The sequence below is a fragment of the Podarcis muralis genome, chromosome 5, assembly GCF_964188315.1.
Source record: "Podarcis muralis chromosome 5, rPodMur119.hap1.1, whole genome shotgun sequence".
Classification (NCBI taxonomy): Eukaryota; Metazoa; Chordata; class Lepidosauria; order Squamata; family Lacertidae; genus Podarcis; species Podarcis muralis.
In genome coordinates this window covers 97,866,938-97,879,919 of record NC_135659.1, presented here as the reverse complement: position 1 = coordinate 97,879,919, position 12,982 = coordinate 97,866,938, and the positions used below count along the sequence as shown (strand labels likewise).

The 12,982-nt window shown below is 49.7% G+C and overlaps 1 protein-coding gene across 3 annotated transcripts in view; it reads right to left on the bottom strand.

Moving 5' to 3' along the window:
• Window positions 1–8,055: 8,055 nt before the first annotated feature.
• The window catches only part of SNPH (syntaphilin), a 44,057-nt gene continuing 39,130 nt past the window's right edge, over window positions 8,056–12,982 (bottom strand). For all 3 annotated transcript variants that reach the window (XM_028735538.2, XM_028735539.2, XM_028735541.2), the window contains 2 exons: window positions 11,696–11,845; window positions 8,056–9,762 (listed from right to left, as the gene is read on the bottom strand). In XM_028735538.2, the coding sequence (XP_028591371.2) occupies window positions 8,490–9,762; window positions 11,696–11,845 (1,423 nt within the window). In that variant the 3' untranslated portion in view covers window positions 8,056–8,489. The remainder of the gene's footprint in view (window positions 9,763–11,695; window positions 11,846–12,982) is intronic.

The window sequence follows — 12,982 nt, the reverse complement described above, 5'->3', positions numbered from 1 at the left end:
ATATTATATAGATTTTTTTCTTCTTCTCTTTCAAATATAGTCATACATTTATTTCTCGGCAGAGCTTTGGATAGTCTAACAGATGTGTACACATATCCACAAGTACATCACACGGGCGGCTTCCCTGGTAGCCATGTTTGCCACCCTTTCACCAAAACCCACTCTTTCGCGCTCTCCTTCCCTACCCAAATACTTCACGTTACAGTTAAAACAGAGGCAAAACCTACCTCCCACTGGCTAGCTCATCTGGAAAATCTGCCTTCCATGTTTCCCCTAACCCTTGCCCTTTCTGTCACCCAAGCAAACCGAGGGTTACCATAGATTCTGGCGTATAAGACGACTTTTTAACCCCAGAAAAGAGGTTAAAAAGTCGGGGGTCGTCTTATACACCGGGTACTACCTCCGAGGCAGCAGCGGGCGGCAGGCTCCGTGTCGCGCCGGGCGGCTTCCTCCTGCCCGGCGTATAAGGCTGGGCTTATAAGACGCAACCCCAAATTGGCACTGCCTATTCGTCTTCTACGCCCAGTCGCCTAATACGCTGGAATCTATGGTATTCAGTCTACCCTCGACTCTTTCAAATCCTTGCGGCAGCCGAATCCCATGGGCTGTTTGTTTGCCACAAGCGCAGGCACAGATGCCGCCGCCGCCACTGCTCAACTGGCTTCAGGAGGTTCATGAAACTCTGGGCCTGGGCTTGTGACACACACAGCATGCCCAACCTGTTTGCCCTTGCTGCTACGTCGTGAGCCTGAAGGGGAAAGAAGCACAGGCTGACCGAGTGGCTCGTGAAAGCCCCCCCGGTCACAAATGCGAGCCTTGTGGTCAGGGCAGCTGAAGACCTGGGGTGCAAACTGTGACCCTGGCACCAAGCCGGGTGCGACAGGACCATGTGTTCACTAGCATTGGTTCTGCAGGCAACAGAGTCCCCATCAAATCCAAACGTAAGGCCAGCTCTAGTTGTATTCAATTGCACAAAACACATGAAATACTGTGAAAATCCCTGAAATGAGAAGTAATCGACTAGAAATATTATCTTGCGGAAATCAACTAAGTAATAACAATAAAAAAACTTAAGGGAAAACCTAAAATAGAACAAAGCCTTAACGGGATGCCGGCTACAAACCTCGTTTCACAGAACTATTCAGTTTCCTCAGAAGGAAATAGAAATATATAAACTTTAAATGACCAAACAAGGGTAGAACCTCAAAAATTCTGATGTATTATAATCCTAGCTCAACCTACATAAAGCAAAACGCAGTAATAAAGGATTGAAGACTCAAAAGTACAGTTTCTAATACTGAATTTACAGAAAAGGTTTGAAAACCTAAATAGCAAGTTTTAAACAAAGCCCAAGGGATGCGGGTGGCGCTGTGGATAAAACCTCAGCGCCTAGGACTTGCCGATCGCATGGTCGGCGGTTCGAATCCCCGTGGCGGGGTGCGCTCCTGTCGTTCGGTCCCAGCTCCTGCCCACCTAGCAGTTCGAAAGCACCCCTAAGTGCAAGTAGATAAATAGGTACCGCTTACTAGCGGGAAGGTAAACGGCGTTTCCGTGTGCTGCTCTGGTGCTGGCTCGCCGGAGCAGCTTCGTCATGCTGGCCACGTGACCCGGAAGTGTCTGCGGACAGCGCTGGCTCCCGGCCTCTAGAGTGAGATGAGCGCACAACCCTAGAGTCTGGCAAGACTGGCCCGTATGGGCAGGGGTACCTTTACCTTTACCTTTAAACAAAGCCCAACTTGAAGAAGGCCAAGCACAATAATAAGGGGTTGAAGACTCAACTATGAAAATTCCGGTGCTGCTTTTACAAAATGGCTTAAAAAGCTAAATGGCACAAATTCAAAGAGAGGAATACAAGATAAGCTGTTTTAGGTTTTGAACGAACTCAAGAACAGGGCTGAAACGCCCCCATGGTCTAGATGTTACTGCTGATGTTAAAGACTGATTTGATTTCCACAAGATAATATTTCTACTTGATTTCCACATTTTAATAATATTTCTAGTTGATTTCCACATTTTAATAACATTTCTAGTTGATAATATTTATAATGTTTATAATATTAATAATATTTCTAGTTGATTTCCACATTTCTAGTTGATTTCCACAAGATAATATTTCTAGTCAATTACTTCTCATTTCAGGGATTTTCACAGTATTTCATTTGTTTTGTGCAATTTCTCGGTTCCGTGACTGTCTGTTTTTCTACTAGTTGCTTCCATAGCTGAGGCTCTCTCTGTGCCATAGGGCTGGCATTGGTGGCTGGCATTGTTGAGCATTGGCTGAGGCCCACGTCTTTACGAGGCAATCCCCAGCTACCCATTGAGCTTCACAACCCTCCTTCTCCTTTCCTGTTCATCTGCCCTCTCTGAGCACACAAGCCCCGACAAGGGATAAGACACAGCCATTTTCTCCACCCGCCTTTTGCCACTGCCTTCATCTCCTCGCCCGGAGACCCAGCAATGCCGGGACTGCCAAGCTTGGAGCAATGTTTGCTTGGCTATTTCCCCCCCTGCCCAGTCCTGTGGCCTTGCGACGGCTTGCGGCAACTTGATCAGGTGTAGGATGGACGGTTTCAAGAAATGGACAGGCCATTTAAAAAAAAATAGAATCACAGAAGTGTAGAGCTGGCAGGGAACCCAAGGGCCATGAAGTCCAACTCCCTGGAATGCAGGAATCTCAGCTAAAGAATCCCTCACAGACTGCCGAAAAACCTGAAGGAAAAATTAAGTTTTCTTTTGCCCATTCACATTTTTATTTCTCCCCATCATCTTATGCTTTGATGATAATAACAGTAGTAATTTTAAATTAATTCAATTATTTAAATGGCATTTTAACCTGTATTTTAAATTGGTTTTCCCCCCTCCCTACTATGTTTTTACTGTTATTTTACTGGTGTTGCCGGCCCTGAGCCCAGCTCTGGCCGGGGAGGATGGGGTATAAATAATAATAATAATAATAATAATAATAATAATAATAATAATAATAATTATGCCACCCGTCTGAGTGCATTGCCACAATCGGTCTGGGCGGCTCCCAGCAAAATATTGAAAATACAATAAAACCTCAAACATTGAAAACTTCCTTAGATGAGTCCTGGGCTCCCTTTTCCAGCTCTACACTTCTATGATTCTTGGATACTCTAGTCCAGGGGTCTGCAACCTTTAAGACAAAAAGAGCCACTTGGACCCGTTTCCGAAGGAAAAAAAACTGGGAGCCGCAAAACTCGTCATTATAAAAATAACTTTTTTGTCACTTTTTTATTATTTCTTTGTTTGACCCCTCAGAATTACTCCTCCTCATAGAAATAAACGTTAAATTAACAAGTTACTTTTTTGTGTGTGTGTGTGTGTTCTTCACTCCCCTTCAAAACAGTGACCAGCGTACATGCCCCCTTTCAATGCAGTGACCAGCGTACATGCCCCTTACAATGTAGCAGGCGGGCGGGAAGGTGACGTCAGGACGGTGCGTGACTAACGCACGCACTGCCCCCATGCGACGTCACAGCCAGTACAGCGCCCGCCACAGTGGGGAGTGTCGGGGCGCACAATGCGCCTCCTCCCCTCGCTAGTATCCGCCCCGAAGCCGCGGCAAAGGTGTAAAAGAGCCACATGCGGCTCCGGAGCTGACCCCTGCTCTAGTAGGACCGAAAAACAGAAACACAGGGAGGGGCCATGCAAGCCAAGGCAGGCTTTCTTTAGGAACATCTTAAGCTCCATTGCCATTGAATGCACCCAGTACTTTCTTTCTCCCAGATGAATAAATGGTTGTCGCTCACTCCTACAAGGAAAGATATCACATTGCATTTGAGGGATGCTTTGTGGGGAGGGCGAAACTTACCTGTTGTCCCCGTGCCCCCCAATTAGGGATCTTGTACGGGAGTGCCCTCCCCAAAGAGATCTGCAATATACAAGCCCTCCCTCCCACCAATCCTGACGACAGACGTTTTGCTAATACAGAGTAAATAGCAGTCATAGAATTTAAGGCTGTATGAAACTGACCCTCAAGCACTGAAGGGGAAAGTCTCCATGCGAGGAGGAGAAGGGAGCACAGTCTTTTCACTAAATACTTCCCCTGGCCTGTGCTCGCACCAACCCCTTTAAACCAGCCCACCCAGTGGCATCCCAGTAGTCCAGAACTGGAACTGGAAGTGCAGCAGAGAGAGGAATTCAGAGACAGATACCCCAACTCCCTCCAACAGCATCACCCAAACACCCATAAGCTTAAGCTCAAATAAGACAAAAGGACCCATTGAGCCACCTGTGGCTTATATTTCTTCTCTCAAGGTAAAGGTAAAGGTAAAGGTACCCCTGCCCGTACGGGCCAGTCTTGACAGACTCTAGGGTTGTGCGCCCATCTCACTCAAGAGGCCGGGGGCCAGCGCTGTCCGGAGACACTTCCAGGTCACGTGGCCAGCGTGACATCGCTGCTCTGGCAAGCCAGAGCCGCACACGGAAACGCCGTTTACCTTCCCACTAGTAAGCGGTCCCTATTTATCTACTTGCACCCGGGGGTGCTTTTGAACTGCTAGGTTGGCAGGCGCTGGGACCGAACAACGGGAGCGCACCCCGCCACGGGGATTCGAACCGCCGACCTTTCGATCGGCAAGCCCTAGGCGCTGAGGCTTTTACCCACAGCGCCACCCGCGTCCTATTTCTTCTCTCAAATCTCATACTAATTATGGAAGAAGCAACCAGGTAGGAGAATCGTATCCCGGCTTCCTTCACCTCTTCAGTTCCGAAAAATGGGCTTTTCCAACAGCACTGCGGAGAGTTGGTTAGCGGACAGGAAACCAACCGCCTGATGCTGTCAGCCGATAACCTTTGCATGGTAGGGTTCAAGTTTGCCAAAAGTGAACATAGTGCAAAGCAAGACAAAAACCGAATTAAGGACTCCTTAATTACTGCCCCAAGCGAGGGGGGCGGCCAGTTGCTCTACGCGAGGTATATTATCTGGCTCTTCTGCATCTCGGCCAGCAGCCGCCCTTCCCAGGAGCGGCTTCCAAGAAGTGGACGACGTAAAATTCAGTTCCCAGCTGAGGGAGTCAGAGCCAAAGAGAGTTTGAAAAGTCTCGTCATGAACGTGATGGGGAGAAGTGACAATGACGCGGTCGTCAAAAGTGAAGTTTTCGCACAACATTCGTGATCCACTACGTTCTGTTAACATTCTCAGGTGGGGGAAGGGAGGCAGAAGGGCTGGATTTTCTCTCCGCAATTCTGCAACGCTTTGGGGGGTAAATAGGCGAAAGTGAGCCCAGGCTCAAATTTGAAATGTCTGCTTCCCCTGCCCGGCCTGTTTAGTTCTTGCCTTCCAGATCAGAGAACCAAACTTCTGAACATGGTAGAGCACCCTTTGGGGGCATTGGGTGCTAGTGATCAGGGCTCGACGTGAGACAAAGCTCCCCAGCTTTAGCCCTGGGAAATGTGAACAAATGAAGTGTCTCTGAGAAAGTGCAAAGTGCCTTTCCCTTCCCCCTGAGTAGCCACAACCAACTCTGGGGATTAAGGAAAAGGAAACCCAAAGCAGAGGGCACGACTTCAAGACAGGCCTGAGTCTTAAATCCTAACAATAAAAATCCAGTTTGTAAGTACTACACAGTGTGTCATCCCTGGGGCTCCTACACCACTTAGAGGAGATATATGTCAAGTCTTAAAACAATCCTACATCTAGGCATTCATTCATTCCATCCCATGTGAGCTCTCTTCCTACTGGTTGCTCCTCAGAGTGCGGAGAGTCGTCACTAATGGGACAAAAAAAGCAGCAAGAATGTGGCTGTGTGCATTGTTCCTTAGCGGTTGCTTTGAAGAAGCATACTGGGTAATTGGAACACCAGTGGCAGGAATGAGAAGTTGTGGGCTCATGAAACAGGTTGCTGGAATTTGAGAGAAAAGGGGGGCACAGCACATCTTAGTGGTGTGAGTGGCATCATTTGTTTGCGGTTGGTTAAAGCACTGGTTTTTCAACAGGTGGGTTGGGACTGACTTCTGGGCCATGGCTTGATCTATGATGGGTCACAACAGCAGCAGTTGCACTATGGTAAAAAAAAAGGGGGGGAAATGTTTGGGTCAAAGGTGGGTCCTAGGTGTGAAAAGACTACTGGGCTAAAGACTACTGGGCTAAAGACTGAAGACTACTGGGCTAAAGGATACTGGTTTGGATCAACTCTTTGTGAACTTTGCCAAAGGAACATCCATATGAAAGGTTCTGTTGTTCTTAGGGGATTTTTGGGCACGGAATCTGAAGGAAGTGGGTGAATAGGAAGAAAATTGAGTTGGGAAGAGAGTTGTATTGCATGACTCCAGCATAAAAGGTCAAGGGACCCCTGACCATTAGGTCCAGTAGCGGACGACTCTGGGGTTGCGGCGCTCATCTCGCTTTTCGCTTTATTGGCCGAGGGAGCCGGCGTACAGCTTCCGGGTCATGCGGCCAGCATGACTAAGCCACTTCTGGCAAACCAGAGCAGCGCACGGAAACGCCGTTTACCTTCCCACCGGAGCGGTACCTATTTATCTGCTTGCACTTTGACGTGCTTTTGAACTGGTAGGTTGGCAGGAGCAGGGACTGAGCAACAGGAGCTCACCCTGTCACGTGGATTCGAACCGCCAACCTTCTGATCGGCAAGTCCTAGGCTCTGTGGTTTAACCCACAGCGCCACCCACATCCAGCATAAGAGACTATTTATTGGGCATCACTGTCTGGCAAGTGAGGGCAGGGAAAAGAGCAGAGCAGGATGAAGCCACAGGGACATGGGATAGCGTTGGGCAGTTTCCTTATTCGGACCGCTAGGCCACCCAACATGATATTATCTATCCTGACCAGCAGTGATTTATCCAGGGTCTCTTACCCCATGATCGTGTCCATCAACTTGCGCCTAAGGCAGGCAGTAATGAAAACATTAAGAACAAACAGGAGACTCCCACTACAGTGGTACCTTGGTTTACAACCATAATCTGTTCCGGAGGTCCATTTGTAAACCAAAACAGGTTGTACCCCAAGGCGCGCTTTCGCCAATGGGACCTCCAAAAAAAATTTGTTCGTAATCCAAAAAAAAAAGAAGAAGAAGAAAAAAAAGGGGTTGTAATCCAAAAAAAGGTTGCAAACCGGGACATGCACTTCTGGGTTTGACGTGGTTGTAATCCAAAACGTATGCAAACCAAGGTACCACTGTATTGAACCAGGGCCAGGGCGCATGCGCAGCACATGTGCGCTGGCCTCTCTGCCTGCAGAAGCTACTACTGAAGAGTAGCCCTGCTACTGCCCCTAGTGGATTGGAAGGGGACATACTTAAGGTGCCAAAATGACTGGCACAATGACACAGAAAGGGCGTCAGGAGAGGGTTGGAATGTGGGATTATAAATTGGTAAAGTCACTTTTTTTTGTTTGGGAAGAAGAAGAAGAAACACAAACTGTGAACTGAGCTTGAAAATGCAAGTGCCGACTGCTCTAGTAAGACTGGGGAAACGGTAACCCATTTCGAAGGAAGGAATTTGCCATTTTAAACTGTCAGGAAGGTGACGGGTGTTGTGTCACTAGATGGAGAAAGGGCTCTGCTTTATTTTTGTGCCCCATGAAAGAACCAAGATGGTCCCTTGGCCTGTCACTGGAAGAAGGGAGGAAAGCGATGTCTCTGGGTCCATGGACCATATGAAGCTATCTCATGAGGAGTCAGATAACTGGTCCATCTAGGCCAGTGCTGCCTACACGGACTGGCAGAGGTCTCTCTCAGTCCCACCTGGAGGTGCTGGGGATTGAATTTGGAGCCTTCTGCATGCAAAGCAGGTGATCGATTGCTGAGCTATGAAATCCACTCCCTCCTCACTTGTGAGTCAACCTGGCAGTGGGTGAGAATACATCTCGTCACTGCAAGGCAACTGTGATGTGTCCCTTCTCTTCCCATCGGGAGCCGGCAAAAGGCTCAGTCTGGATCTGTAGTTACTGCTGCAAAATCCTGTAAGTGAGGGAACGCGAGCAAAAGTGGGTTACAGGTGGTGGCCTAGTGAGGATTAGGGACACTGGTGGTTTCTAGAGTAGCCCTAGAAAAAGCAGAAGAGAAAGAAACAAGTTATCGGGGAGCTTTTCTAGCAGATCGCAAAAATGGCCAGAAAGAGCCTACTGTGGAAAGGAGAGAGATTGGGAAAAAGTCTCGTAACTTCCCTGAAGTGGAATGAGAGGAAAACTTCCGCAAGCTACAGCACCTACGGCGCGAGGGTCCTTCAGTAGGGAGGCCGGCTGCCCAATCCCAGCTCCTTGCAATTCCTCCAGGGTTGCAGAAAGAGGGGCAACACTGACTCCCCATTTGTATAAATCAAGATGCAGCAGGTCAGAACTGTCACCCAAGTGCCCCCCAATAAATACCGAAATAAATAAATAAAAAGTCTCAGTGCGTGGATGAAATGTACAATCAGTGGTCAGCTAAATTATGGTCGTTTCCATGAACTGGCTCTCTCTGGGCGAAGCATGTGTGCGGCGCAACGGGCTGAGTAGGGGAAGGAGGTCATGGCTGGGAGCAGGAGCTGCTGGTGTTGGTGACGGAGCGGCAGCTGATCTTGCGGATGGAGTGCAGGGCGACCGTGCAGCAGCCCCGCAGGAGCGAGCTAATGTTGTAGATGGGCTGGCCCTGCCTCCTCTGCGAGCGGCACAGCCAAGCCACCGTAGGCACTGCTGGCACCACCACAGCCAGGAGATCCACGATGAAGTGGCGGCTCCAGTAAGTTTGAGGCTCCGCCACTGCTGATGCTGATGCTGCTACAAGCTGCTGGCCTGGCTCAACAGCTTCTTCTTCTTCTTCTTCTTCTGGGGCACACATGACGCTCACCGACTGGCTGGCGCTAGAAGGCTGGCACACGGTTGGGCTGTTGGCCACTGGGCTTGGCGAAGCTGCTTGCTCAGTAGCATTCTCTCCCTCCTCTACTGCGCTGATCGACACCGCTGAGCTGGGATCAGCAGCTGCCATGTCCGTGGGCCCCCCAGGAAGGCTCTGGCCCTGGATCTCCGAGCTCCGCGGCTCGGCCGCATCCTCCATTTCAGACACCCACACGGAGGTGGGGCTGGCCAGGCTGCAAGCCTGGGATTTCATCACCTTCTCCAGGATGGTATCGAGATCCGGCTGGTACTGCACAAAGTCCGTCTGTATGGCTTGCTCCTGCATGCAGCTGGCTTGCACTGCGGCCTCGACGCTGTGCTGAGACCCCATCAGCTTCTCGTACGTGGAGCTGGTGGGCACCCGGGACCCCAGGGTGAAGTTGGTCTGCAGGGAGGTGTCGTCTGTGCCGCACTCCACCCCCGAGGACAGCAGGCTGCTCTGGTCCAGCAAGTCCGTCCGGCTCAAGGAGTCGTCTGCAGCCACAAAGCCGCTGTCAGCTGCTTCTTCCACCGAAATCTGGGAGCCACCCAGGTTCCTGTCGGTGGCTCCTTGGTCGCTCAGCTTGGTGTAGGTGGAGCTGCGGGTGAGGGAGCGGGCCGGAGAGCCCCCCGCAGACTCGGCTGCCCCCTCTTCTTTGACCGTCCCGTCCTGGGCAACCTCCATGCAGTGCAGCAAGCTCTCCAGCTTCTTGTTCTGAATGTTGATGTCCACAAAGTACTTTTGGAGCCCTTTGTCCTTCTCCATCAGGTTGTTCTTGACGGTGTCGATGACTTGCTTCAGCTGCTTGATCTCCTTCCGGGCCTCCTTCAGCGCCAGCTGGGCCTCCACGCGGTGGCACTCCTCCTCGATCCAGTCCTCCTGCATCCTGGAGAGCTGCGTCTTCAGGTCCTCGATCTCTGCATCCCTGTAGCAGACGGACAAGCAGACGGTCACTGCCCTTGCTAGCTCTGCAACAGACTGTCTCGCCAGAGTGGTGCATGCTCTGGTTGTCTCCCACTTGGACTACTGCAATGCACTCTACGTGGGGCTACCTTTGAAGGTGACCTGGAAACTACAACTAATCCAGAAAGCAGCAGCTAGACTGGTGACTGGGAGAGGCCACTGGGACCACATAACACCGGTCTTGAAAGACCTACATTGGCTCCCAGTACGTTTCTGGGCACAATTCAAAGTGTTGGTGCTGACCTTTGAAGCCCCAAACGGCCTCGGTCCAGTATACTTGAAGGAGTGTCTCCACCCCCATCGTTCTGTCCGGACACTGAGGTCCAGCGCCAAGGGTCTTCTGGTGGTTCCCTCACTGTGAGAAGCCAAGTTACAGGGAACCAGGCAGAGGGCCTTCTTGGTGGTGGCACCCGCCCTGTGGGACGCCCTCCTACCAGATGTCAAAGAGAACAACAACTACCAAACTTTTAGAAGACACCTGAAGGCAGCCCTGTTTAGGGAAGCTTTTAATGTTTAACAGACTACTGTATTTTAATACTTTGTTGGAAGCCGCCCAGAGTGGCTGGGGAAGCCCAGCCAGATGGGTGGGGTATTTATTATTATTATTATTATTATTATTATTATTATTTAGAAAAGCAGCATAGCTCAGTGGTTAGAGCACCTGCTTTGCATGTACAAAGGCCCTTGTTTAATTCCCAGCATCTCTCCATAGGGCTGGGGATCTCTGAAAACCTGGAGAGCCCTGCCAGTCAGAGTAGACAATACTGAGCTAAGTGGACCAGCGGTCAAGACTCAGCAGAAGGCAGATTTCTGTCTTCCTCTGACTGACTGATAATGTCATGGTGGGAAATCAAGGAACCACCAGGATCTGAGGCCGCGTTAAAGGTCACCCAATGAGTTTCAGGACGGAGCAGGGATTTGAACCCAGGTCTCCCTGGTCCTAGCCCAACACTCTAACCACTACGCTAAATAAATTCTATTCTATTCTATTCTATTCTATTCTATTCTATTCTATTCTATTCTATTCTATTCTATTCTATTCTATGGCACAAGCTGAATCCTCCTTCCATCGAGCACAGGTGGGCGGTAAGGAAATTGTGCCATCAAGAAAGATGCATTTGTGGGCGGTAGGTATAAAAAGGTTGACTATCCCTGATATAGAGTGAAAGTTAAATTCTGTGAGTAGACTGTACACATTCAGCAAAGTTACAGTGGGGCCTCGCAAGACGAAATTAATTCGTTCCGCGAGTTTTGTCGTCTTGCGATTTTTTTCGTCTTGTGAAGCACGGTGTCGGGAAAGTTTTGGAAAAGCTTCAAAAATCACCAAAGTCTTTAAAAACCTCAAAAAAGGCTACCACACCGCGTGCTATGAGTTGCTCCTCGAAGTCAAGTCGCAACTGTATTAACGGTGTTAAGAAAAAGGAAACAAACTTGCAAGACGTTTCCGTCTTGCGAAGCAAGCCCATAGGGAAAATCGTCTTGCGAAGCAGCTCAAAAAACCAAAAACCCTTTCGTCTAGCGAGTTTTTTGTCTTGGGAGGCATTCGTCTTGCGAGGTACCACTGTAGTTGTTTATCTGCTTCTTTTAGGCAGCAATCCTATGCGCACTTACCTGTGAGTGAGGGTTAGGGTTTGCTGCCTGAGGTGAAGCGCAAGAAGCTGACTCAATTTCCAGCTGAACCTTCAGCACTGGCAAGGAGCCACTTCCACAGCAAATCTCAGGGAGATGCGTCATTCCCATGAAGCCAGCTATTGTAGTCTATCATCATTAGTGCCGGAAAAGTTCCACCTGACGCAGTTCTGAGCTGACTGATGCTTGCCTGACATAGTATGTTGGGGGGAATTCCGAGCCTCAAATACCTTCACCCCAGATTCAAGAGCCCCCCAAATACTGACCTGTCCTGCAGCCTCTCGTGCGTGTCTTTCAGCCTGGCCCTGAGGTGTCGAATGCAGACCTCCTTCTGCTGGAGAGGGGTGAGGTACTGCTCGGGGGTCGGGGGCTTGATCCCATGGTTGTCGCTGCACAGCAGGTACTTGACTGGGCGCCTGAAAGGACAGGGAAGTTCATCAGTGCCTTGGAACTGCCCATGGTCAAAAGGGATTTTTCCCTTCCTGGTCCGTGGAAGGTCCAGAGCACATGATTGCATCTCCTCACTTTCTCACATTCACTCTCTTGTTCTGTCTCCCACGGCTGAAAATTAGACTGCAAGCACCTTGGGGTTCACCTTTTAAGCTTCAGAAACTCGGGACAGTGCTGCCTATGTCGACACTGCTAAGTTACCGTATTTTTCGCTCCATAAGGCACACCTGACCATAAGGCGCACCTACTTTTTTTGGGGGGGGGGAATTCAAGAAAAAAATAATGCGGCTCTTGGGGGCTTTTGCAGGAGGTGGGGGAAGTGAGAGAGCCTCACTCTGTCCCTTCTCCCACCTCCCACAAAAGCCAGGTATAGCCGCGCAAAGTCTCCCCAGGGCAGCTAGTGAGGCTTTGCAGGCTACCCCAGAAGCGTTTTCCCCCACCGCCAGCCCCAAAGAACAGGTCGGGGCTGGTAGGGGAAGCCCGGGTCCCCCCCCCAGCCCCAGGGACCACACATTCACTCCATAAGACGCACAGACATTTCCCCTTAGATTTTAAGAGGGAAAAAGTGCGTCTTATGGAACGAAAAATACGGTAGCTGTGGGCGTTTCGAGCTCAGATTTTTCTGCTCCTTTCTCCAGATTTCTCTTCCAAAGCCAAGCAAGAACAGAGGAGACCAATGACCCCGTGCAAAAGGATGCTTTAGTGTTGCCTCTTGCCCAGGATGGAGTAATGTGGAGATATAGCAGACTAATGACTGTAGCAAATGAAGAAACAGAGAAGAGCAGCAGAGGGGGAAATCAGACAGACATTTAAGACGAAAGACGCTTCTTCACGCTTGCAAGACCCTTGGCATTGTGTCGATTTGCCAAACCCTAGTACTTTGCAGTACCCAGCACCCTTTCTGTATTTATCCATAACCACTGACCTTGGCTAGATTTCTGCCTTTCGGGAGTAATGGGGGATCATAAATACATAGCTAAAATAAGTTAAAAATAAATTTGTTGTACAGTAATATTCTGCTGTAGAAACCCCCCACAAAAAACAGCTCTCCAGAGCTTAGGCTGTGGCAGGGGTCCTGATCCTATCAGTGTCAATGAGGGGAA